This window comes from Anopheles arabiensis, chromosome 3, assembly GCF_016920715.1.
Source record: "Anopheles arabiensis isolate DONGOLA chromosome 3, AaraD3, whole genome shotgun sequence".
Lineage (NCBI taxonomy): Eukaryota > Metazoa > Arthropoda > Insecta > Diptera > Culicidae > Anopheles > Anopheles arabiensis.
The window spans coordinates 76,169,687-76,195,852 of NC_053518.1; the positions used below are offsets into that span (position 1 = coordinate 76,169,687).

The window sequence follows — 26,166 nt, forward strand, 5'->3', positions numbered from 1 at the left end:
GGTACGGGAGTACGATAAAAGATTCGCGAACAGTGGCCGCATTCCTTGTTTGCTAACACATGTAAGGAGAGTGCAAAAATTGCATTGCACAGACCTCACCATTCCCAGACAGACGTGGGGAGGCGAGACGTGGGAAGAACAACAACACAGCCGTGTCGAGACATTCCTCGGAGACGGGGTACCATCATTTTCACATAATTCACTCCCGTCCAGCCACATTAGCGTACGAACGGTTTATAGTAGGACGGTCGGTTCTTGATGTTCTGAGTCGCACCAAGCAGCATGGCGGCATCACCTTTGACACTCGATGCGCTTCAAATTGTGCCCGCTTTTTGCTTTGCCGTCTGGTCCGCAAAGTGGCGCTTGCTTTGGGAAAATTCCGGGAAAATTCCACGTGCTGCGAGCGCGTCACCCCTTGAAGGAATTAATAATCGGGCCCGACTTTCCACGCTTGTGTTTTTTTTTGTCGTGCGTGTGTATCTCCGGCGGGGCGTTTAACATTCACAGCTATTTTGAGGCAGCACCAGATGTCACCAGACGCGTCGAGGATCTCGGTTGCTTGTTTCACGACAGACACGGCTCGTCTCAGCCGCGAGCCTAAATTTAGGTTTGGCCCAGCTCCGAAAGACAGACAGACATTTTCGAAGGGACAGAACTTTATCTCCAAAAGAGAGAGAGAGAGCATGGGAGTTGGCACTCACGGGAGCGAGAGGAATTATTTGTTGAGCATTAGATTTTCCGCGAGCGAAGAGATGGAACAGTTTTGCTCACAATTCGCAGTGAGTGGTTTTTGTTTACACATGCTCTTCCAAAGCAACCCTGGTTGAGACAGTAGAATGGGAAGAGATCTATGCTGGCAGCATAAAAGCAGAGAGGGAGAGGGTAGAATTTATGCTCAGTGAGTATCTCTCTGCATCTCTTTTATGCTGTGAGATCTTCTCAGCATTGAATTGTTAGCTACGAGAGCGCGAGAATGAGTTCCTCGTGTGTGTAAGCGTCGAGAGACACCGGGTCGTGTCGGAAAACCAGGAAAACCGATATAAGCAAGCGTTTTATATTGAGTGACCCACAGTCTAAAATTACTATCCGAAGAGAAAACGTCGCGCATTCGCTATCAAGCAAAAAACCTTCGTTTGTAAACTTCGTCGAGGGCGCGTTTTCTACCAATATCCATTCGCGTCTTCGGTGTCGGTGGCTATTTAAAATCGTATTAAGGATACAAATGCAAAAAGCAAGCGTAAGAAATAAAACAAAACAAAATCACATCATAAATCATTACTTAAAACAGTTGAGTGGATGATTTTGGGTGAAAGACGACGGCCAAAAGGCATCATCAGCGTGAGCAGGAGCATATCGTGAAGACTGGAAATTTGTGTTATCCGTTCCCGTGTGGTCCCCGTTTCGTATCTTCTTATCGAAGTTGTGTAGTAGTGTGTGCGTGTGTGCTATTGGAAGGATTTTGTGCTAAGGTTCGAGTCTCTTCACAATCCCTACGGAACGCGCCCTGGCCCCGAAATTGTGTCGAGCCCGGTGTGTATTGAGACTGAATATTAAGGGCATCGCCGGCATCTTCATCACCTCTCCACACTTTCTCCAGAGAAAAGTGTCCTTTGGCGGGGACAGCAACATATCAGCGCAAAATAGCGCTAACGTGCATAATTTACGTGTCTCTTGCTCAAAGTGTGCCTTTTGTGCCGGGAAGTTGTGTGTGTGTGTGTGTGTGTGTGTGTTTAGTTATCAAAAGTGTGTATGACGTCTGTCCATAACTTTGGCGACGAGCACGTTGATTAGCTTTTCCCCTCCAGGGGAAAAGTCCCGTTCCGGTGGCGCTTGGAGTGTGCCACAGAGTGTGCCCGGTTGTGCTGGGAGAAGTGTGTTCGCGCTGCTACTAGTCCGTGAAGCCACCCGGAAGTGTTCCCCGGATGCATTCGACAGTGTACCGCATGTGACGGCGTACAGACACGCGTGTGTATGTGAGTGAGTGTGTGGGCAAAGTTGAACGGAGGAAAAACGGCAAATCGAATTGAGAATGAGCCGTCAAGCGGTGGTGGGACTTTTGGTGCTGGCGACCGCGGTCGGTGCCGTCTCGTACTGCCCGAACCGGTGCGTCTGCGACGACGAGAAGCTGCACGTGACGTGCGGCGAGGGCGAGCTGGACGTGCTGCCGATAGCGCTGAACCCCTCGATCGGCCGGCTGGTGATCAAGTTCAATCGCATCAAATCGATCGACTCGTCGATACAGTTCTACACCGAGCTGACGATGCTCGACCTGAGCTACAACCATCTGCTCAACATCCCGGAGCGCATCTTCATGTACCAGAAGAAGCTGCTGCAGCTGCACCTGAACAACAACAAGCTCGGTGCGGTGACGAACCGCACGTTCGGCGGGCTGGACGAGCTGCGGGTGCTGAATCTGAGGGGCAACTTTATAGACGAGATTGGCAGCGAGCTGTTTAAGGCGCTGCCGAAGCTGGAGGAGTTAAATTTGGGGCAGAATCGGATCGCTACGCTGCACGCGAGTGCGTTCGATGGGCTGGCCAATCTGCGCGTACTCTACCTGGACGACAACTCGATCAGCATGATACCGACGCTCTCGCTGACACCGCTCAAGGGGCTGGCGGAGCTGTACCTCGGCACGAACTCGCTGTTCCGCGTGCTGCCCGGTGCGTTCGAGGGGCTGGCGCAGCTGCGCCGCCTCGACATACACGGCTCGATGCTGGTGAACATTACGAGCGACACGTTCCGCGGGCTGGAGAACATCCGCTCGCTCGACCTCTCCGACAACCATCTGCTGAAGGTGCCCACGGTGCAGCTGAGCGGGTTGAAGCGGCTGGAGGAGCTTACCATCGGGCAGAACGACTTCGAAACCATCCCGGAGGGTGCGTTCTTTGGACTTGCCAACCTGAAATCGATCGACATCTCCGGTGCGCTCAATCTGCGCCAGGTACAGTCGGGTGCATTCTCGGCCAACCCGAATCTGGAGTCGATTACGATCGCCTCCAACAAGGAGCTGCTCGAGCTGGACGAGGGCGCCTTTGCCGGGCTGCCCCACATCCGCAAGGTGTCGCTGCGGGACAACAAAATCGCCACCTTCCACGAGGAGCTGCTGCCCTGGAAGCATCTGGTCGAGTTCGATCTCACCGAGAACCCGCTCGTCTGCGACTGCAACGTGCTCTGGTTGCGCAATCTGCTCCAGCGCCAGCGGCCCGCTTCGGAGGGACAGGACGATCCGGCCCAGCTGGTGTGCAGCGGGCCGGACCGGCTGCACGGCGAGCTGCTGCGCGACCTGACGCCCGACCTGCTCGGCTGCCAGCATCTGCAGTCGAAGGAGCGGGCCATCTTCGGTGCGATCATCGTTGCGTCGGCGGCGAGCGTCACCACGCTCGTGCTGATTGTGTACCGGCTGCGGCACCGCATCCTCGACACGCTGCGCCGGCTCGGCTGGGGCGGCAGCAACAAGCGCGCCACGCTGCACGAGGAGAAGGACGTCGAGGTGCAGAAGTCGCTCGGCGAGGTGGAGTACCATCAGCCGCACTGCAACATCTACACGTACAACTACCACCCGGCGTACAGGAACTATCAGCATCCGTTCGGCGGTCAGTACACGCTGCCGTACCCGCACTATCAGTCGCACGGCAACGGCGGCGGGCCGACCGTTTCGTCCGGTGCGGCGACACTGCAGCAACACCATGCACCGCATGCCCATCATGCCCAGCAGCCGTCCGGGCCGAGCTCGATCGTGGCTGGTGTGGCTCCTGTTTACGGCGGACATCCGCATCAGCAGCAGCCGCAGGTTCAGCAGCAGCAGCAGCTTCACCATCACCATCACCACCAGCAGCCACCGCTGCCCCAAACGCCCAAGGGTACGCTGAGCACCTCGTCCTCGACCACCTCCTCTTCTACGTCCTCGTCCGCACTGTCATCGAGCGGTTCGACCGTGTCGGGCGTATCGGCCCAAACGCAGTCCTCCACGATCTACTCGCCGCAGTACGCGCACCACATATACGAAGTGCCCAAGAATGTGTCCGATACCTAGGGCGGGTGTAGCAACAGTGGGAAGGAGGGAAGCGCAAGGGGTAGATTTCACGCAAATATGTATCACCCAACACACCCAACACTAGTACACACCTTTTACACACCATTTTACTAACCGTCTCACCTTAGTAAACAAAAAACCCGTACGCACAAAAACCAATTGGAATCGCTGCTTCGCGTAATAGAGCAGGTTTCCACCACTTAACCACTCACTCACGCAAGACTCACCAAGACACATTAGTAGTGATAAGCATCGTTGTTGATATTTGGGAAAGCTTGGGGAAAACGATTCGGACGAGGAAGGCGAAAATTGGTTTAAAGAGATACCCAACAGTCATATCGCGAGAATACGTTCTTCGCTAGAATAAGGTCCTTGTGTGACCGGGGACGTGACAGAACCCTCTTCTCACGCTGGAAGCTTTCCCATTTTCGATCGATTGGGGCAGCGCATTTATTTTCTTCTAGTCAATTTTAATTTATCAACTTAATGACGTCATATGCGGGCGTAAAACAAACAGTCTCAAAAGACAAAACATACACACAGAAACACATCCTTAAGCAATCTCTCCCGTTCAGAAACGGTACACTGTTTTCTATGTGGATGAAAAGTACTGATTAATATATATATATATATATATTTGGAACTCTTTTTTCGTTTTATTTATGCAATTTGTGAGTCAAATTATGAGGGAAGAAAAAATTAAAACCAGTGCATCACAAAAAACAGGCAAAACAAATCGAACAGTACAACCGTTTCCAACAGTGCGTAATGATATGTATGTGTGCGTGGGAAAGTAACATTGTAACACGGTATTAGTAGTTCTTTCCGACGTGAGGAAACTTCTCAGTTAGTTGTAAATATTATGTAAATAAACTTTTTTAACGTATACTGATAAAGCAAGACAGGCGGTAGAAGCACAGCACGAGCGAGAACGAGAATGAATGGTAGAATGGTTAGTCGAACAGACAGAATGTTACAGGAATGTTAGGACAGCAAAGGCTCAACCAGCGATTGGACTGTCTGTGTGTGTGTATGAGTGATGGGTTGTTTTTGTTTTCTCTAAAAAAAGCGGAAAAATCAAAAGCAAAAATCAACGCGTGAAATTGCAACCTGTAGTGAAATAAAGTCAACGGCAAACGGGTTTTGTTTGTATATGGTTTAACGTTTAATCGTTTGTACATGTTTTCTTCGTTGATGTGAATGTGAAAACTTAAGAAAAAAAGGAAATGTGTAGTTGGGAACGTTTGGTAGTAGACAGTAAGGTATAACACACACACACACACACAGAAACATTTAGCTAGCCCAAGCCAACCAGGGGGAGGGATTATCAGGCGCGACCCAGGATGTCGCGACCCCCTCACTGCGGGCATAGTTCAGAATCGGGTAAATTTTAACGGCAAAAACGGCATTCGAAACTTTGCACGGACTGGTAGAGAGATTGGATGACTTCTTTTTTTTACAAATGTTTAGCATAATACATAATCGAAGCGAAGTAAGAATGTTATTACTAAGTAAGAGAAACGGCGAATGAGCAAAAAACTCTCGTACATTTATAAAAAAAAGAAGAAGAGAAAGTCAACAACAAAACACGATCACACCAATTGGCAGGCATCAATGCGCGGTGCAGCTTGGCAGCGACAGTACGACCGAACGATGTTCGTTATAGTCAGTAAACATAAAAGCAAAAAAAAAACGAAACAAAAAAAATAAACAAAACAATGTATTCGTATTCAAGTAATACCTTGTATAGTGATGTAAGCGATGAGTATGGTGCGAGAAAATGTTGAATATTGTGCAAGAATGAATGCAAGAACGATGGAAAAGCAACGAAAGACATTTGTGGAAGACGGAGCGGTGGCAGGAGGAGAGAGAAAGAGAGAAAATTAATAAAACAAATCAAACTTCAGATATGAAACGTTACGTTCGTGTTGTGGAGCATTCGTGTACGGGAAATGAGAAATAGGAGGAATGACAGAACGTAAACGGAAAGAAAATAACGCACAGATTGATGAAAGAAAATTAACGCTGATGCGTCCCGGCAACAGGGAAGCTGTAAGTATGATGTCATTTCGTTTTTTAATTACTCACCCTCCGGGGAATGGTAACAAGGGAAGGATACGTTGGAGTCGGCACCTGGATTTAAGTGATGAGATGAAGCTTTTGTGTGTGTGTGTGTGTGTGTGTGTGTGTGTGTGTGTGTGTGTGTGTGTGTGTGTGTGTGTGTGTGTGTGTGTGTGTGTGTGTGTGTGTGAGAGTGGCGCCTACAGATATTAATTCGTTGCATTTTGGGTCGTTCCTTCTTGGGTGGTACCTACATTCCTGGTGCTGCTAATGATGGGCCCCGTCAGATTATCTGAAAAGCAGTTTAATGGGACTATTTAATGCATGTTTCAGAATTGTTGATGTGCTATATAGTTTTTTTTAATTTAATTTTTTTTTAATTTTTTTAAACCACTTATAAAAAAAAAATTATATTGAAAACAAAATAGGCAGTATTTTAAAAACATTACAAAAAATCACAAAATGTGATTTTTAACTACAGTCTGTTCTCGAGTTACACGGTTCTCGACTTACGCGGATTCGGAGATACGCGGTTTTCTAAATTTGACAGATTCAATGTCAAATCAGTACAATTTGCTTCAAGTTAGGTATAAATGGTATTTTGGCTAACAAATTGAAACCGCTTAAAAACCAAAAATATTAGAATTTTGTGCACGAATTATCTCAAATAAATGATAAAATGTATAAAAGAACTAAATTAAATCAAAAACTCCGAGTAATCAATAGTATTTTAGTCAAAAAACGTGAAATTCGACTTACGCGGATATTCGAGTTACGCGGATTCGTCGGGAACGCAGAAACCGCGTAACTCGGGAACAGACTGTATTTACATTAACAAAAAAAGTGTATCTTTCAAAATTTATTGTTAGAAAATACTTACAGAACGAAACCGAACTGATTTTTTTTTAGAGAAACTAGCAAAAAATATATTTTATAACAATTTCATTTTACAGCTTGTAACAAGATTTAACATCTTTGCAAAAATGTTTTGCCAAAGCAGGGCCATTCTCGCGCCAGTTTTTGCTCTTTTATCATGCTTTTGTGCCTACCAAACCATCGCCTCATCTGACGTTACTTGGCACTGTATGAATGTTTAAAATAGTTAACCAACCAGCTTACAACAGCAGAAGTGAGGTGAAGAGAAGATTGTTTGATTATGCACTCAATGTTTATTTTGTAATTGCAAACTTATACTCTTATCAAGAATTCGTTGTATGATGAGCAATGTTTTCGTTGCATGGTAAATCCAATAGTTTGACATTCTTTGAGCATATAATGACAAATTTCTTGGAACTGATTCCGATACGAGAAGAATTGGTACGAAGATATTCATCATAAAGAGTGAACATATATTAAAATAATGGTATCATCGAAATGTTTACACAGAAAAATAGTTTATTTTAAATTTGCTAATTCCACATCGCGTATCAGCTGATTCATAAACTTTTGTATATATATTGACAAGTTGTTTCCTTTCAAATCGGGATTAGTTGCTAAAAGATCATGAAATGGCATCAGTTTACTTTAAATTTGGATATTTATGTTATAAATTCTGGTGAGACTACAAGTAACAAAGATGTATACTGAAAAGGCTTGATTGTCCTTGGATATCATAGTTTCCTTATGAGGTTAATTGTACTAACAGTTTTCGTTTGTGAAATTAAAGTATTCGACAGAATTTTTCAGTAATTTGTGAAGGCTTGTTCAAGTATGGTTTAAAGTCCGAGAATTGAAAGATAAATAAACTCAATATCTGTGGCATGAAAAAGCACAATGCATCTTTTTTCAACCTGCCAACAAATCAATAACTCAATATTGATAGAATGTAGTAACAGGCTAGTATGGAACGTTTCGACATTGTTTACTGTCCCGCAGTGCAAGTGACAGCGATTTGCGAGGGCGCGCGAGGGCTCGCACGCCATACAAGTTCACTGCTCCAGAGCCCTCGCATTAAAGAGCTTGCGAGCCTTGGAAGTGTCATATGAGCGAGACAGCTGTATGTCAAGTGTATGGCTATCTCTTTCTGGCAAGAAAAAAGCTCCGAAATGCAACGGTGTTGGTGGACAAAATTTAAATGGCCAAAAATTTTGACCACACACACTCTCTCTCCCGGTGCCTTCCCCTGTCCTCTCTTCCTTCAGGCCCCTTCCTCTTATTTGCGCGCGCCGCTCGCTTGTGTGCGATAGCTCATCAGCTGGTACTGGTATATGGTAGGGTTGTAGTTGTATCTTGAATGGGCGATTGGTTCATATATATGTAGTGTATTTGGTTTTACCTGTGACCTTGACGATGCGAGAGCCGATCAATTCTGGTGTTGAAGCAATATCTGTGCTACGCTGGTGGTTGTCGTTCCGTGCCGTTTCTGATGTGGCCATTTGATCGCCATGTCGATCAACGGTTATGAAGCCAATTTCAAACGAGCGAAAGTGAAGGAATAATTCCGTACCGGAAATTTGATTTTTTATCATGTGTGATACTCCAATGTTGATCTCGACCCGATGTAAGCTGGTTTTATCGGCCGTATGAGATAATGTATTCATGTGTTAAAAAATGTCGCAAATATTTTCTATCCTGATTTTCCCGAAAATTGACCCACAATTCAATACGATTTGACTATTTTAATTGATTCCTCATACCAGTGGCAGATCTAACGATAGGCGGACTAGGCGGTCGCCTGGGGCCCCGCCGATTCAGGGGCCTCGTAGATCGCTAGTTTATAGTATGCCATATGGACAGAGTACTAGCGACTAGCCCCCGGAAGGATGGAAGTTGGGGCCCCGAGGCTGGCGAAGCTTCTATTAACTGCTTCTTTCCATTTTCCCTTCTCTTCTTCTTCTATTTGTCGTATACCTGGTCATGCCAGCCAATGCAAGCTTTAGCGTCTTTTTAGTACCACACACCCGGCTGGCCAGACCTTACTACGAGGGGACGGTCTATGTGAGGCTTGAACCAATGACGGGCATGATATTATCATCCTTTATGTATCCACATTAATACAAAATGTGCGACAAAACAACACTTAAACGTCGTTCAACAGCTCTTTGGTTTATTTCTTTGACACATGATTATAAAGCCACATACATAAGGGAGAAGAAAAAGAAAGCCACATCCAAAAACACACGCGGGAGGGGGAGGGGGAGAGAACAGCCACTCTCGGTTCCGTATCAAGATCCTCTCTGAGGACATCACACGCTGACAGTGCCTCTTTCAACGGTGAGCCGTCAGGATCGGGCCGTGACCTGTGCACATCCATTTGAACGTGTCACCAACTGATAATAAAACGTTAGAAACGGACTCTCTCACCCGCAGGTACCCATCTTCTACCATCTGTTACACATTTTTTGACACACCATGAACAGCTTCCTTTTGTCTGTCTTTGAGAACGACTATGCGCTGGATCGTTCAGTACCAGGAGTCGGACATGGTCTACCCATCGCGGACAGGCGAGTATGGTGCGCTACAAGCTACCAGATCCACCACGTTAATCCAATGATAGACTAGCCGCATCCCTGCTATTGGGGTTTGTAAAACACAAGACGAGGCAAAGCGACATGGGCAATCGAAATGCAGTCCGCAAAAATCCGCTAGTGAACGTGCATATGAACCTTCTAACAAACTAAATATATGTCATCATGTTCATTCCCCTTTTAAAAATGCGTAGTGTTTTATGAGAATATAATCTAGATTTATTTATCTTAAATGTAGTGTAAAAACCGCACATACGAGTGGAGGCCCTAAGCAGTCACACAAATGTAGGCTTGGTTTAAGCGTCTAGCAGGGAAATGTTCTAGACTAGAGAAGGATTGAGTAGCAATTTAACCTGCGAGCGGGGGATGGGTTCCATTTTTGGGGCCCCTCAAGACCACGGGGCAAAATTAGCGCTTATTCCGCCCCTTCACACACACGCGCATTTCAAAACACTTTACTTAAAAATAGGCATATCAATTTATGCCTTAAAGCGCACTTAAGATTAAACTTAACTCGTTAACATCAAGTTTTTTTTTCCAATTAACACAATAACACTATTAATGTAATGTCGTGTAGATGTGCGGAAGTGGATTCACGTTAACAATTTGCCACTGGAGATGAGTGTTTGTCGCCTTTCCGGGGTTATTCAGTGGCATGGTGGTGCCATGATGAAATCGATACACCTGAGGGAATATAAAACATTTGTTTTAGAGAGAAGATAAAACAACATATCTAGATGTAGCGATAGTGCATCTAGAAGGAACTTACTTGTGGGGTTTTTTCTCCTGCCAGGAAATATGACCGCAATCAGTAGTGCGGTCGGTTCGGTCCTATTGCTGCTGCAGCTATTGTGGGGCAGCGGATAATGCAGATCCGAAGGGTTGAATTCCTGCCCTGAACGTTGTGAACGAGCGCGCTCGACACCGTCTGACGGCCAGTGGCGGATTTAACGGTACGCGGACTGAGCGGCCGCGGGGGGCCCCGTCAATGTAGGGGCCCCGTGTATGGTAATTCCAGCATATAGAACAGTGTGTACAGTAGTCTCAGCAAGAGCTAGATAGGGGCCCCATGGATGAAGGGGCTCATAAACTATAGGGGCCCAGAACAGGGATTCTGAGCACCCCCCCCCAGCAAACCATGAAATTGTGTTTGATTAAAACCTAATGCAACTATATGCCCCGCTCGACACACCAACCGGGGGGCCTCCACTCCTTTTAACGCTTAGGGCCTCCAACACCCTAAATCCGCCACTGCTGACGGCGCAATCGGGGCACCCGGTGCCGGCTGGGTCTCTAGCGTGTTGTGCTGGTAGAGCCCGATTCGTCGCCGTACAGCTCCCGGAGGATGTTCTTTAATGGTTCATCGTAAGCCCACGTTCCAGGATAGAGGAAAATTGGCTGCAAAAAAAGGAAAAAACACCATGATTAGCATCCTAATCCCTAGCTTCGCCAAACAATCTTCTTCTTCTTTCGTGGCCCACTTACAACTTACCGTATCATACACAATCATACACAGCGCACAGTCGCAAACACCCGCGGCAGGCCCATATCGTTTCTGCATTATATCTGCAAGTTAAAAGAGGCCATATTCTATTAAAATAATGTTTCTTTATCATGATAATCGCTGGATAACACTTACCCGCTGTCTTGTGCTGTGTTGTTCACCACACCACTTTCCTACGCCGGTACATGCACGTAACGCTTCCGACGGAGCCAGCACGCATTGGGCAGGACTTCAACTACTTACTTTAGCTAAAATGGCACTTACTTACGTAAAATTAAGAACTTAATTATTTAAAAACTTACCGCACTTGATCAGCCAACAACACTGTTTACGTTTTTTTACACACACACAACCTAACTTCTACAGTGACAGCAGCCGCCGAGCACCAACACAACGAAAGGTGTCAGGCGAGACGTCAGACGATCTTAGGCGAGGGGTAGGAAGGAGATCGGTGGTGAGGGATGTGAAAGCTCAGCTCGACAGAATCGCTATAGGAGGAAGCGAGGCAACTAGACTAGACTAGAGAAATTAGAGCGAGAGGTACCTCACCAACCCTCGCATTGTTTGCCGGGGTGCCTGCGTACCAAGAACAACCTACCTTATTTTATCACAGGAAAGCAGTAACGCAAACCTTCCCGCATAATACTCAGAAACTGCCGTATCATACCTTTAGGAGTGCCAGTTTCTGCGGTACTTCTTTATGCCGTTTCGAGCAAATCTTTTCCTATCTGCATGCACCATTCAGCCCAGAATGCTTGCCCAATGTCCTGCGTGCCCGGTCGTTCCAAGCTGCCTGTAATAACCTCGAGCGTTTGCTTGTAACAATCTCGATCCTGGGGCTTGAGTTGGTGTTGCGAGAGTAGAAGGGTAAAATAGCATGTTTGTGTTTTCTTACGTGCAATCGTTCTGAATGACCGGCGACTAATTGTGGCAGTTCCTGAGAGACTTTTCTGCGTACTTATTTACTGGTTCACGGTACGATACCACTATAACCATTTAGGCTGTGCTCAGTGGATGCCGCTAAACAAGGAACAGGAAACGGAGTAATTTTTCGAGGTAGAAAAGTAACACTACATGTCGGTGGGACTAGAAAAATAAGCCCAAGAAATGCTATTAAACATCTGCGATGAGAAGGTTCTTTGAAATAACTAAATATGTCTTGACATGTAGGAACTAACTGTATTGAATGCGAATGGATATTTGATTCGAAAAAATTGCAATAAATTGTACTGCATGTATGTAAGTACTTACATGTAAAATCCTCTCAACATATTTTTCTCACAAAGCCTTCCACTGAGCTTTCAGAAGCTTTTAGTTTCATCCCCTCTGCATGGCACGATTGTTTCATTCAGCGTTACGAAAAATCACCACCATCATCACCACCCATTACTGATCTGGTGGGTGCCACACCTTTGGCACATTTTTCCTCCCAACTTAATGGAGTCTCCTCCTTCCTTGCGCGGAACACTGCCATGGGGGCTGTAATTTTTTTTTTTTGCTTCTTCGTCCTTATACATTTCCTTCTGCCCACCTTTCCATTGGGCATTGTTTACCGGTGGGAGTAAAATTAAATGAACGGGAAAATGAAGGCACGGCTTTCGTGGCCATCCCTGCTTCGGAGAGACGGTCGCGAACTCCACCCTCATGCATGGTGCGTTTGTGGTACGAAAAGCTTGTAGCATCACACGCACTATCAAGCAGCAGGGTAGGAAGCACAAAAAAGGACGACGCTTTTCCAAACGACCAGCCGGGACCTCTGAAGCTAACAAACATTTTCCATTTGTGTGTGTGTGTGTGTTCGCACGCAACCAAACCGGACCCTTGTGGGAAAGTTATTTCTGTTCAATTTAGTGTGGGATGGAGCTTTTCCCTGCGAGAACAAGAAAAAAAAATGTGAAAACAAAATTGTGCTGGGCAGAGGAACAAAAAATAAAAGGACGCACGACAGGAAAAATTCGTTTGTCGCACGAGCTCGGCAAAACCCTCTAACGATCCGGTCAAAGTTTGAACGATTACATGTTGTGCCAGCGCAGCCCGGGGAAAAGGCTGTGCAACAGATAGATAAGCGCAACTTTCCAACACACCCACGGCACTTCCTTTACTTACCAGCACGGCCTCAGACCTCAGTCCCACACGCTGCCGGTCATCATCAAGCGATGCCGCCTACAGAAAGCCATATCTCTCCGAGGGCACCTTACTCAGGGCCACGAGGCAGACGCTGTGCGCTCGGTAAGCGAACGAACAGCATTGGAGCAGCAGCAGCATCATCATCTTGCCATTTTTCCATGCTCCACAACGATCCAACGGTCGAAGTTGAATAACATTTTGCATCCTTCATCGTTTTTGCTCACTCACGCTTGCAGCTTCACCCTGCCGGCAGGCAAAACACTGGAGAATGTAGAATGGTGGCCAAGCTTTGTTACGTTTCCGATAAGAACAGTTATTTCAGACGGTAGGACATGATTTGGTTTGCCTTCCGGTAGGTAATGCCTGTCGCTTCACTTGAACTTACTTAGGCAAGAAGGACCTTTCGGTAAAGCGTTAGAATCATGTGCAAAAACGGGGGAGGGGGAGAATTTGAAGGGCAGAAGGGAGCATAAAAAACAACGCCACACCGACTTACTGACTGCGAGTGTGTGCTGCCGATTAATATAATTTCTTGCACCCTTTCGAAGCTTTTCTTGTTTGAGGTAATGGGTCTGGCAGTTGGCAGGAAACCATGTGAGTAAAGTTTGAGTTGCGTTAAGAGAAACCATTCGGTCCAAAAGTAAATGTTATGTCAGTTAGGGCTTTTGGTTGATTTAGTTGATTTATTTAGAAAGGAATTTATTGATCCTAAGGATCTGAACATTGTTGGTCGATTTGGTTACATTCCTTACAGCTTTACCGGGAGTAACAAAATGCTGTTGTTGTTAACACATGATTTTCTTTGCATTATTTCAGTGTTCACGTTTGCATTGATGTATCACTTAAGATTAATGCAGATTTTTTTTATTCAATTTGTTCACTTTTATCATTTATATTTTAGGATAAAATTGTAGACCTTTTTCGATGAGGTTCCTTTACTTTTATTTTTAAATTCTCTTCTAGATTAAGTGCTTACTTGCATTCTTACTTCAATTTACTTCGTTGTTTTATGAATGTTACATCAATGAAGTTTTAGGACATTAATCAAAGTCCTTTATTTCATTATTGCATTGAGTGTATGTAACTAGTACTGTCGTTTCTTATTGGATTTTCCATATTTTAGTTCTAGGTTTAATACATAATAATTTTCGGACTGTTATATTTTAATAGTTTAAATTAAACGTAATCTAAATAGGAAAAAATCATTTTAACAAGAATCAGATTAACATTACAAATATTAAAATTAAATTAAAGTAGTAAAACCAACCGCAAACTGAACATAAAGAATGGTTTAAACTTATGCGCATAATGCTTGAAAATAATTTACTGAAATATTAGTTTTCTCAATGATAATTAACTCATATTCATTTTTTTCTAATCATCGTTATCTTTCCTTTTCCTAAAAATTGAAGAATTGAAAAACTTTTTTTAATAACTTTTTTTACCGTTCCTTAGTAAGATGAAATGACTCTTGTTCTGCGTATAAAGAAAACTGAAGTAAATTTACCACCAGCTTCCATGAGACATTGTACGTTTTCTTGTAAAAGTAATGCGTAAAACCGATCGCTCTGTTTGACGAAACAATGTCTTAAGTTTCGAGTTTTAATTATTCTTTTCAGCCAGGCCAGTGCTGCATTTGCTGCATTGCCGTCAAAAGCTCAGACCCCTTTTGGGCCAGCACCCGGCAGCTCGAAAAGCATCTACAAAGCCCCAGCTCAACACAACAATCGCTGTGCAGCGATAAATGAAACACTTTGTACGGTTCTCGGTACGTGTGTACACCAGCAGGAAATAGGGCCACAACCACTCGGCAATCGGGAGCTTTTGGGAGGCAAACTTTCTCACCGTGCCGTACCGTACCGTAGCAGGCAGCCGGAACCGTCGAGTCTCTTCCCTGCTCCGTCACAGCAGCACGAGCAGCAAATATCCTTCCGGGACGGCTCGTCCGCTTAGCCGTGCCGTGGTTGCACTTTGCTGGTGAGTGAAATAGTTTCAATTTTTGGAACGTTGACCAAAAACTGGCAGCCAGCAAGAACAACACAAACTGCACTCTAGCGTACACAAATCCACTCACTCGGGAAGGGCGGAGGGGTCAGAATAAAATGAACAATAATGGTAAAGAAACGATAAAACGGGTGAACTGCAGCCAAGAGAGAGAGAAAGAGGATAGATCAACTTAATTATCATTAGCAGCACTAGCAGCAACCACACACACACACACATATTGTACCGGCTAACCATAAACATATAATTATTTTGTTGCGTTTTTTTATGTGATGTTGTTCTTGCCAGTTGTTTCGTCCTGCTGCAAGATTCGGGAGCTGCAGTTTAGTAGCCACGGTCTGGCCCGGTTGTGAGTGGCTGTATGCAGAGCTTCGTATGTTTTTCTTATTCATTACCCGAAAAATAAAACCAAACAAACGTTCGTTCACTTCCGGTGCGGCATCGCTAAGGCTTCCGGGACGCGTCCCGTCCGCTAGGCCCGCTTTGGGGGAACTGGTGGGCTTCCCAGCAGGCGTGACTGGAAAAGTCGATTTGAATGATATTCGGGCGGGTTTTGGATGTTGTTGTTGTTTTTGTTGGTGCGCCAGGCGCCCCAGTATTTAATGACACGGGGCCCGCCGTTTCTCCCGTGGTGCGTGTGTCCTCCGTGTGCCGGTATTCTGCTGCCGAAAGTGCTTTATTGTCCCAGTTTTCCTGGTGCCCGGTGATGCAATCGGCAATCGGAATAAAACATATGCAGTGAAGCTATAATTTGAATACATACATGTTTTGGGGTTTGGATAGCATTGTGCCTGTGGGTTTTTGTTTTGGGTGGAACATAAAAAACTGAACCGACGCTCGAAAGGGAAATGTAAACACAACAGGTAGGATGGTAGGCGCTCAAGAGACCGTTTCTAGGGGGGAGGCGAACATTTTAATGAAATTAGATTATTGTTTACTTCTTATTCAGGTCACTGGGTGGCGGTTGCGTTTTGTGTGTGTGTGTGTGCAACATTTTTATGCTACTAGCAATTATTAAATTTTGGGACTGGAAGCTTTTTCACGCATGAGGACGTTGTGGCGTAGAGGGTGTTAATGTTTCACTATTTTTATTTAAATTAAGTTAGCTACGCACGAACATCTGCTGAGAGTTATATATTGTTATATAGAGTTATATAGAGTGAAATATTTTATTCTATCTGTTTACTTCTTCTATATAAACGATCGAATAGTTTGGATCATATGCAGATGCTTTTCAGGCTCTCTTCAACCTTTCCAATACTTGAAGTCATATGCGTACCTAGATTGCAGAGTTGGTAGGCGTGTAATATAGCCTGACTGATTGTTTATGACTGTGACCTTAACATCTTAGCCTTAATTGTAGCAGCATTTCCTATGTTGGGTGAAATCTTTTAGTGATATATCCAGAGGTATTAGGATATTGGGATTATAGGTATTTGGAAAGCAAATATTAGGTATTCTGGCTGTAGCAGCGTACGGCAATTTCTGTCCAGTACTTTTTTGAATTTATGCAACAAAACTTTTAAAAGGTTGTGTCCTGCTGATAATTGGTAAGCAAAGTAAACTTATCTTACTTTATATTTATATCTTGATGCCTAATGGCTACATTTGTTTTCAACCTTAATGCATTTTTCTTTTCCGCTGTATGGTTCTGTAAATCATTTTACATTTGCTAATTGTAATTTTGATCCCCAATTCACAGCTACTTGTTATGATTTTCAAAACGGTTCGTGCTTGCTTTCGCTAGTAAATAGGTCTTCTTGTTCCCCATTATTTTCAGAATACAAGGTATCCATCTAATCTCGGTATTGATAGTTCATGCTATAATATAATCCATGAAAAGAAGTCTTTATTTCGAACATGAAAGCGATTCTTCATTTTTGAAAAAGTAAGTTTTTAGTAATCTCATGCCAATCAGTTTTGGGTAATAAACTTTACTAGTCTAAGTACTGATGGAAAAATTGTAACTTAAACGTAGGTAAGCTCAAAAAATGGATTGAGTTATTATAATTTAATAAAGGGTATAGATTTAATTTCGCATTCGTCCTTATTGTTTATCATCCATTCGAATATGTTGTTTTTGTGGTCTTAGAAATTTTAGATCTATATCAATATATTGCTGCCAGTTTTCACAGATGTTGAATAATAATCAATTGAATTCTTCACCTAGCTTTTGATATTTGAAGATTAGATAATCCCTTAATTCAAAACAGGCACGATAACTGTTCATGAAATCTTTTAAATGTCTACATCAAACTGTACAAAAGTTCTCAATCTTTGTATCTTTGGTTGGATCAGTATAGTTTGCAAAAAAAGCAAATTCCAACCAAAAAGAATGTTCTTATGAATTTTTAAACTATTTCAACCATGCAATGCGTCAAGAAATATTAAAATGTACCACCCAACCATTACCGATGCACATATGAGTCACATTTCGTGCAACCGCGCACACCCAAGAACGATATGAGCCTGAAGCCCCTGAAATGAACAAGGGGGGAGGCATTTAAAACCGTACCGAGAGAAGCAGCGGCCACATTCGGCAACTTTTATTGCCCTCCTTCTTCGTCTTACGACGGCGGCGGCGGCTTAGGTCTGATGAGGTTTTAAGCTCTTTTTAAATATTCGAAATGTATTCTTCTTTCGTTCTTTTCGCTAGCTTTCCGTACCATACCGCGAGCAAATGGGATCATGACGATTATTCTCGCACGGGGCGCCATTTGTCTCGACGAGTGGTGAGCCTTTTTCGGTGGGAGCGGTCCCCCGGAAAAACTAACACGGGTGGAAGGAGAAGGAAGAACAAAAAAGGGACCTTTACATTAATAAATTTACCACTTTAATGACACTTTACCGAGCACACTTATCTTATCGCATGTGGTCCGCACCTCTGGTGGTTGGCGTCTCTTCTTTGTGGCGTCGCTGCGCTAAGCAATTGTAGGGGGCGCCCTTGCTGTATGTCTAGCCGACGCACTGCTTATTACTCTTTCATTGCGCATTTACCTTCTAAGTTTATGCAACAGAAGACACACTGTGGCCTGGTCTGGAGTAAAAAAACAGAACAAAGGTCTGGTGGATAGATGGAACAACAACAACAACGAGAAAACAACTGAATTTAGGCCCTAGCTTTAGAAACAAAGAAAATGATGGCGTTAAAAAAATAGGTGTACCGAGAGCAAGGCTCGCTGCATATCAGTGGAAATGCTCGAGATAAGCTGAAGCTGTTGCACAGGGGGCAATAAGGAGAAGGGCAAGCGAGGAGAGAGAAAAAACAAAAATAAAACAAGTCTATCAACCGTGGCCATGCTTTTGAAAATGTATGCTTGATTATGTTGGTATAATTCATGGCAACGAGACAGCAAAGGGAGAGTGAAAAACACACCCACGGACCTTTTGCCGCTTTACGCGAGACTTTGGCGCCTCCAGCTTTTCAGCGCTTTTCATACAGCACCGAGAACAACGGTAAGCAAATTGGAAGAGGGGAAAAAATAGACAACCCCACAGCCTTTTGAGGTGGAGATGGTTCTACCTCTATGCACCGAACAGAACGAGCGGCTTTACATTTCTTTAGCGGCCGTTACCACCATTTCCGACATGGGCGGCCGCAATGACGGATAATCATCCGTCCGCTTGAAAAGGGAAGTGCGCTCTTGCCTCGTTTGAGTATTTGTTTTTCTTTCAATGCGCACAATTACACAAGAGCGAGTCGTGAGAGATGTTTGCGCACCGTGAAGCGTACGGCCAGGATGCATCGCATGCAGAATCCGCCCTTTGCGTGGAATGTAAGCCACGCAGCTCATTATTTATTGTGGCCCAGCGCAGGACCTTGCGGGCACAGAGAAGAAAGCAGGAAAGAGGTTGAATTCAGTCGCTGTAGCAAGAAAATGGAGCAGAAAAATAACAACCTCACCTCACAAGGTTGTGTACGTTTGTAGCGTAAAATGGTTAAACTTAGAACATCAACCATTTCCATTCCCAGGGGTGGAAGGCTCCCGCTGCTGATGTGTTTATTTTCAATGCTCACATTTTCCTCATAAACAATCATCTCTACCATCTTCCACCCGTGTACGGGGTGACAAACTTACCGTGCGCCACAAATTATTCCAAAACCACCATTAGCTCGGCTGTAACCCAAGCTCCCGATGGTGCTCCACCTGGCCATCGTTTTGCCAGGTTCTCCCCAACGTAGAACAATGTCGCACACATCGACCGAGCGGCGTCAGACAGCAATGGAACGAGGCCACTCCACTCTCCAGGTAGAAGATCCATTTCAGCGCTTCAACTCTCCATTTTCCACCCAGCTGTATCCTACCTCCTTGCATACATCCGCTCTAGTATCATTGACATTGGATTTGTCGTTAGTGGTGGTTTGTGAAAAAAAAAGCATAAAGAGCATATTCTCTCCCACCGGCACAACACTAGTGGGTGCATATTATCCTTTCTCTACTTCTGTTACGTCGCTGTTGCACTTCGCTCGCTTGCTCGCTCGTTCCTCTTTCAGCAAGCCAGCATTTCTCGCATTTTCCTTGCTGCTGCTGCTGAATGGGATGAATCGGTGGCACTTTGGCTTCTGCTTAAGTGCACCCGAATAGTTGTACACCTGGTGCATGAGTGGTGCACCACACAGTGCAAGGGTGTCTGCAGGGGGGAGTGATTTAATGACTCAGAAAGATGCTCCTGAATCGGGTCGTTTGCTGACAAATTGCCGTGTATATTGTCTTTTTCAAGCTTTCGGTGCGATGCTTTTTGTGGCAGCCCGGGGAAAAGGACGGGCAGTGTCGCTGAGGAGTTGGAGGTTGGTAAAGAAATGCGGCTGAAGATCAAGAATTGAAAGCGTTGTAATTAATGCAAGATAATGGTGCGAGGGTGGGGACTGATCTTCAATGCTTTCAATAGAAGTTACGATGAATACCTAAGCATAAAAGCAGCAGAAGGGTGTCACATAATGTTTTAGTACATTAAGGCTTTTTAATGTTTAATGATAAATTATAAACATTATTTTATTCGCTTAATTACTTCTTCTTAATTTATTTCTCTTAAGAGGCGCTTTGGTATTCGCATTGCAGGTTAAGTTCAGTTCAAACAATACTCTTTCAACAATACTCATAACATCGAACATTTATCGAACAGTTCGCATGTGCATCAGAGCACCTAACGCAGTTTCAAATTTATGCGATTAATAAATTTTCCTTTAACCTACAGCAATGATGAAAAATAATATTTCAGGATATGAACGAATATGGCGAATAAGAAAAATAATGGCGAAATGTTTGACATCTAAACTGGCTGTTTTTTTTTAAGTTCATATCATCCCAGCGAATACAACACTTAAAAATCGGATAATTTGGATTGTATCATTATTATTTGAAAGGACTAATGCAATTCTAGTTAAGGACAATAACATCGCGCAATGGCTTAGTATTGGCATACATACTAATAAATTATTAATTAAACCATTAGAAACTTATCTTGCTGGGATAAGTAACAGAATAATAGAATAATAAACTAATAGAAACATGCTGGAATAAATAATAGACCCGTTTTACATCGCTTCTTCAATTAATTTTTGAAGATATGTAAAACCATCTGTTATTTGATTTTAAATGAGTTTACTAAGCATGTACAAGTATTAATACAAATGTATAGAATATTAGAATAAACCAATATCAGCAGCGTAACATGACCGCGTAGGTTGTTGCACTTAAGAATACGATAGAAATCATCTAATAACACAGGAATCTCACTTACATTTATTAATGATTCAATCGAAATATTGTTGTTTTGTTTATCGTAATGTTTAGTTTGTGACAGTAATGTGATCTTATGGTTTTGAAGTTTATTTAGATTCACATTATTACGGCTTTGGCCGTATTAAAATGTTTATGAAGTAAAATGCTTCAATACAATATATGTATCACTTACATAGCTATGATATGTCCTGCTTTGTCTTTTTATGATAAAAATATGTTTCTAAGCTATAAAAAACAGTTTGTTTTGCACACTTTTAGCTGTGCTTATAGAATTAATATTCATTCTACTGTAATGCCTTGAATACTTTACCACACCACTTAAACCATGCTGCCTGCTAATGAAACATGATTCGATTCTTGAAGTCCCTATCCCTATCTGGCTGCTGCTGTCAAAGTCATCAAACAGTGCGCCTAAGGGATATTGAAATTATTTCACAGCGCATACAATGTAAGTACCGAGCGCCGCCCCAAACGGAACCGTCACCGGTTCGGAGCCGCCGAAAAGCCCGTCTAGAACGTGCAGAACACTTGGAGTATCCGTTTTTTTTTGTTGCAGGTGGGTGCAGCGAGGATAGCACACTTGAGCCCAGAGTCAACTCACCGAGTCGTGGCCGCTGGACGTGTTCGTGTCGGTGAATGAATTGCCACGATGTGCGCTTCACGTGAAACCGAGTCGTGACTTGATTTCGCTCGGTGCAATTTCACTCCAAACTGTGGTGGAGAGGGAGAGTTGGTGGTAGTGCACTCTGGCAGCGGAACCAAGGAACGGAAAAGCTTTTGAGCCCCGGAGGCAACGACTGGCAAAGCTCTCGAAGCGGTGAAACCTGCTTGACATTTCCAGTGCTCGCTCGATAACGACCTCAGCGACGACGGTCTTGGGACTGTGTCCTGCCCTCATGCCTTGACTGTAACAATGTCTGAAGAAGCTTGGGAGTGGTTCATACCCCCTCGCAGTCACGCCCATAAAAGCATCGCGTTCTGTTAAATTTTTGATTCGTACCATCCGCGAAAAACTAATGCGAAACGGACGAACGATTCCGTTCGAACAAGGCGATCGCGTTGCCATTTGGTTTGACAATTGCTTAGCATACTTCTAGCTCGCTACACTTTTGCTCACCGGCGGCGACACACCAAAAGCAAACTCTCATCCGGCAAATGAAAAGAATATTGTCACTGTCCCAAAATAAAAGGCGAAAAAACAAAGCACCACCATCCACCACCACTCCACCGGACATAGGCTGCCTTGTTTTATGTAAATTTATTCGCGCACTCGGTCGCGCTCACCCGGTACAAAGTGGGTTAATGAGGTGTTTATTGCAGCGCTGCTCTACGTTCGGCATCTGCCCCGGCATCATCATCATCATCACCGTTTGTCGCTCGAGATGTCAAGCCTCGGCAGATTCTGCCCACCCATCCCCCAACCGGCAGGTCCTCGCGCTCACCCGCAACACAACTTTTTAATTAGGACGGGAAGCGAACGAAAACGGACACTTGCTTCATGTTGCAATGGGCAAATGGGTGGTTGAAGAGGGACCAGGGATAAGGGCCAGCGCGGTAGCGTGGATGCCGGTTACTTAATGAAGGATACGAACCGAAAAAGCATCATATCCAACGGCGATGCGTCTCAAGAGGTTCATTACGCGGGGTACACGAGCAAGCCCGTAACAGCTTTGCCAACATTGGCAAACGATGTTTGCAGACTGATCGTGCTCATTGTGGGGCGCAGTGATTCACGGCTTCATTCCCCGAGCGGTGGACGAGTGTTTAATTTGTACAACGGCACACGGCAACGGTCAATGGAGTTATGGGAATGGATGTAGCCTGTCTCTTGTTTTTTGCTACTCAAGATGGCCAGTCGTTCTGTGGCGTGGCTGGTTCTATGCTGCTTGTTACCAGTGCTCTAGATGAACTGGGGCACTGTTAGAATGTTTTTCTTCCATCAAATTCTGAGAAAATATTTATTCTTTATTTTATCGTGCAGCAAAAGGAAAAGCTGACGATGAACGGTTGAGACTAAAGTGAAGATAAATAATTCACTGGAAGTTGGAAAGTGCGGAAATTTTGTTTATGAGTAGTTTTTTTGGCAGGTCCGGTTTTAAAATTGAAAGGGCATTATAGACAAAGTAGCACAATTGTCACTTTATTTGTATGTCTACACAAAAACTGTACCATTTACCACTAACTTGGGAGCAGCATAGTAGATACATACTACTCAAATTGATATAGAATTATAGTATGGCATAAAACTGTATTGGTTTTGTTTAGGATATCTGTTTGTACCATCCCAATTTCCGTGTTTATGAACTAGATTATTCATACTCCAACATTTATGGTGAGTTTTACACGACTTGTAACAACTATAACAGATAAATAAAGACACTATTAATTGCTTGAAGAGGATTCCGAAACGGAAAATCAACCACTGATCAGATCTTCACCATACAGCAGTTCTTATAGAAGATGGCTGAATACAGACACGACATATACCATCGCTTCATCGACTTCAAAGCATATGATAGCATAGCCAGGGTAAAACTATACGACGCTATGACATCTTTTGGAATCCCGACCAAACTGATAAGTCTAGTTACAATGACTATAGCTAACGTCACTTGTCAGGTGAAGGTGGATGGAAAACTCTCAGGGCCTTTTGCTACCACCAAAAGAATGCTCCAGGGGGACGGGCTTGCCTGTCTCCTATTGAGCTTGGCGCGTCATACGGGAAGACTTCGGGAACCATCTTCTGTAAGTCAATTAAGATCCTCAATCAATTCCTCAAGATCCTCAAGGCAATTAAACTGATGATATAGACATCATTGGTCTGTGGCTCTCCTAGGTAGCAGAAGCCTACCAAGGGATCGAACATGCGACTGAGAACCTCGGATTACAGATAAACGAGGCAAAGACCAAATTAATGGTGGTAACATCAGCGGACTTATCAATAAATAATCAGTACCTACGTAGACGTTACGTACAGATAGGTGAACGCACTTTTCAAGTTGTCTAAAAATGTACTTATCTCAGGTCAAAGGTCAGGGCCAACGACAATAGCATGGAAGCTGAGTTATGCGCAAGGATGCTGGCTGCCAACCGGTCATTCTACAGCCTGAAAAAGCAGTTGACCTCAAAGAACCTGTCGCGACGGACGAAGCTGGGACTATATAGTACCTATATAGTACCAGTACTCACATACGCCTCTGAGACATAGACACTGTCCAAATCTGACAAAACCCTGTAAGCCGCTTTGGATGCTCAGAAGGATAATTGGCCCCGTATGTGTGGAAGGACAATCTTATGGTTGGTCATGTTGTACGCATGGAAACAAACGACCCGTGGCGCAGTAAGCCCAAATTGAGGTAGCAAAATGGCGTGAAGGTGTCCGCAATTGAGGCCAGGATAACGTGAGAGGTTCCGGATCCTTCTAAGGCAGGTCAACGTCGCATAGCGGAATTATTGACTTGATTATAAAGAATTCTTGTTATTTAAAACAAAAACTGTTACGCACATTAAAAAAACATCATGAATGAAGAATGGGGTTATTAGATCTGAAAAAAATCGTTGAAAACGTAGTAAATGTTCAATAACAAAATTTACAGTGTTAATGTTTATGTCCCGTGAAGATACTTTCTGGTAGAGAAAAACGTTATTAACTCCAGGAATCTTATTGCTGTACCTCTTATACCTACTGTACATCTTTCACTGCAAGCAATTTCTTGGCCGAAAGCGCCTGACAATCTTGTTTAGATTTATTTACAATTCGGTAAGTCGTTAACCAACGCTCTAATGTTTACGGAAATCATACAGGAAACGATCAATCGCAAAACCGAACCAAACGAGAACGGAATGAACAACTTAATGAATAATTATTTTTGCTAGTAAGATCTCAATATTGGACACAACAATCAATTGATTCTCAGTATGACAAAAGTTAAGCTATAGGCTAAACATACTGGACAAAATGTTGGGAAGTCTCAATACCATTCCGATTTTTCTCAAGAATATCTACACGTTTCACATTGCCGGAATGAAACTTTAAATTGAATAATCATTAACTATGTCTACTGTATGTTTTGAGTAATAGTTTCTATTTATAAAACTAACATCAATCTATTCTATTTCTCCTCAGTTAAAATTAGAAAAAGTTACTTTTAAATTTCTGAAGTTATCAAGCCAACAACGAAGCATGAATTGTTTCATGCAACACTTTTGTCTGTTCACTGGTCCCCACAAATAACCTAAAACAAAAGTAAATGCCTTCATCCTACTACAGTTTTATTGTTTCCTTTTTTGGTCCATCTCTCGCAGCATATGCACTAAAAAGTCTACCGAGTGATCCCGGAACCGATTATCCCTTTTTGCCCGGTGATACCAAACTACACCATCGTTCGGCAAACAATATCGCTCGCTTCACACATTCGCGTGTTTCACAGGTTTTGCTCATTTTTAGTTGCCATCCCATTGTAAACCCTCCTCTCCATCACTGTTCGACTAAAACACTACAGAGCTTTACACATGCAGTAATCTAGCCCTAACCCACCCAGTGTCGTGCTTCTAATGGACGGCCTCATTAGCGAGCACAACGTTTTGCGTGTGTGTGTGTTTATAGCGGCCTTAAAACTTGTCAACGTTTCCCGCAAAGCTCGCATGAACCGGCATAAACAATCAAGGTTTTTCCTACAAAAGGGGAGGTGATGGAAAAGTTCGGCCCGGAAAAGCTCACCACAGCAACAGTAACATCTGTTACGGCGTAAACCGCAAAGTTGACATATATTCATGGATGTGCTCCATCAACGGTTATCGAGCGCCCGGCTAGCGATGGAACGATGGAACTTTGCACGATGGTTGTTAAACCGCAGCAAAAAACAAATGAGTGTCGAGATTGGACCATGGAAATCGGCCATTGCATCCAACGGACCACCCGCCCAAAGACCGTTTATTATCTAAATACGATTAAAACCCTCAGCTGCAACATGCGTACGAAGAAGTTTCTGCGCGGGTGTATCAGGAAAACAATAATTATTTGCGATGCTGCATTTGTTCTCCACCGGTTTTTGGAAATTCAGCAGGAAAAACGTTTTTCATCTCGTCAACCACAGACCGATCCAGGAGGCGATTATCCTTTAAACGGGTTTGTTCGGCGGTTTTTGTTGGTGTCGCAAGCAAGCAGGAACGCCTCACACGTAACACTTTCAACTTTTAACAGAGCCCTTTTAACCCGTTCCC

The 26,166-nt window shown here is 43.9% G+C and overlaps 1 protein-coding gene across 1 annotated transcript; it reads left to right on the forward strand.

The window, feature by feature from the left end:
- The first annotated feature begins 1,081 nt into the window (after positions 1 to 1,081).
- LOC120903037 (insulin-like growth factor-binding protein complex acid labile subunit) lies at positions 1,082 to 5,956 on the forward strand. Its single transcript, XM_040312221.1, has one exon. It carries the CDS (start codon positions 2,030 to 2,032, stop codon positions 4,034 to 4,036), a length of 2,007 nt encoding a protein of 668 aa, XP_040168155.1. The 5' UTR covers positions 1,082 to 2,029; the 3' UTR covers positions 4,037 to 5,956.
- Positions 5,957 to 26,166: the final 20,210 nt, after the last annotated feature.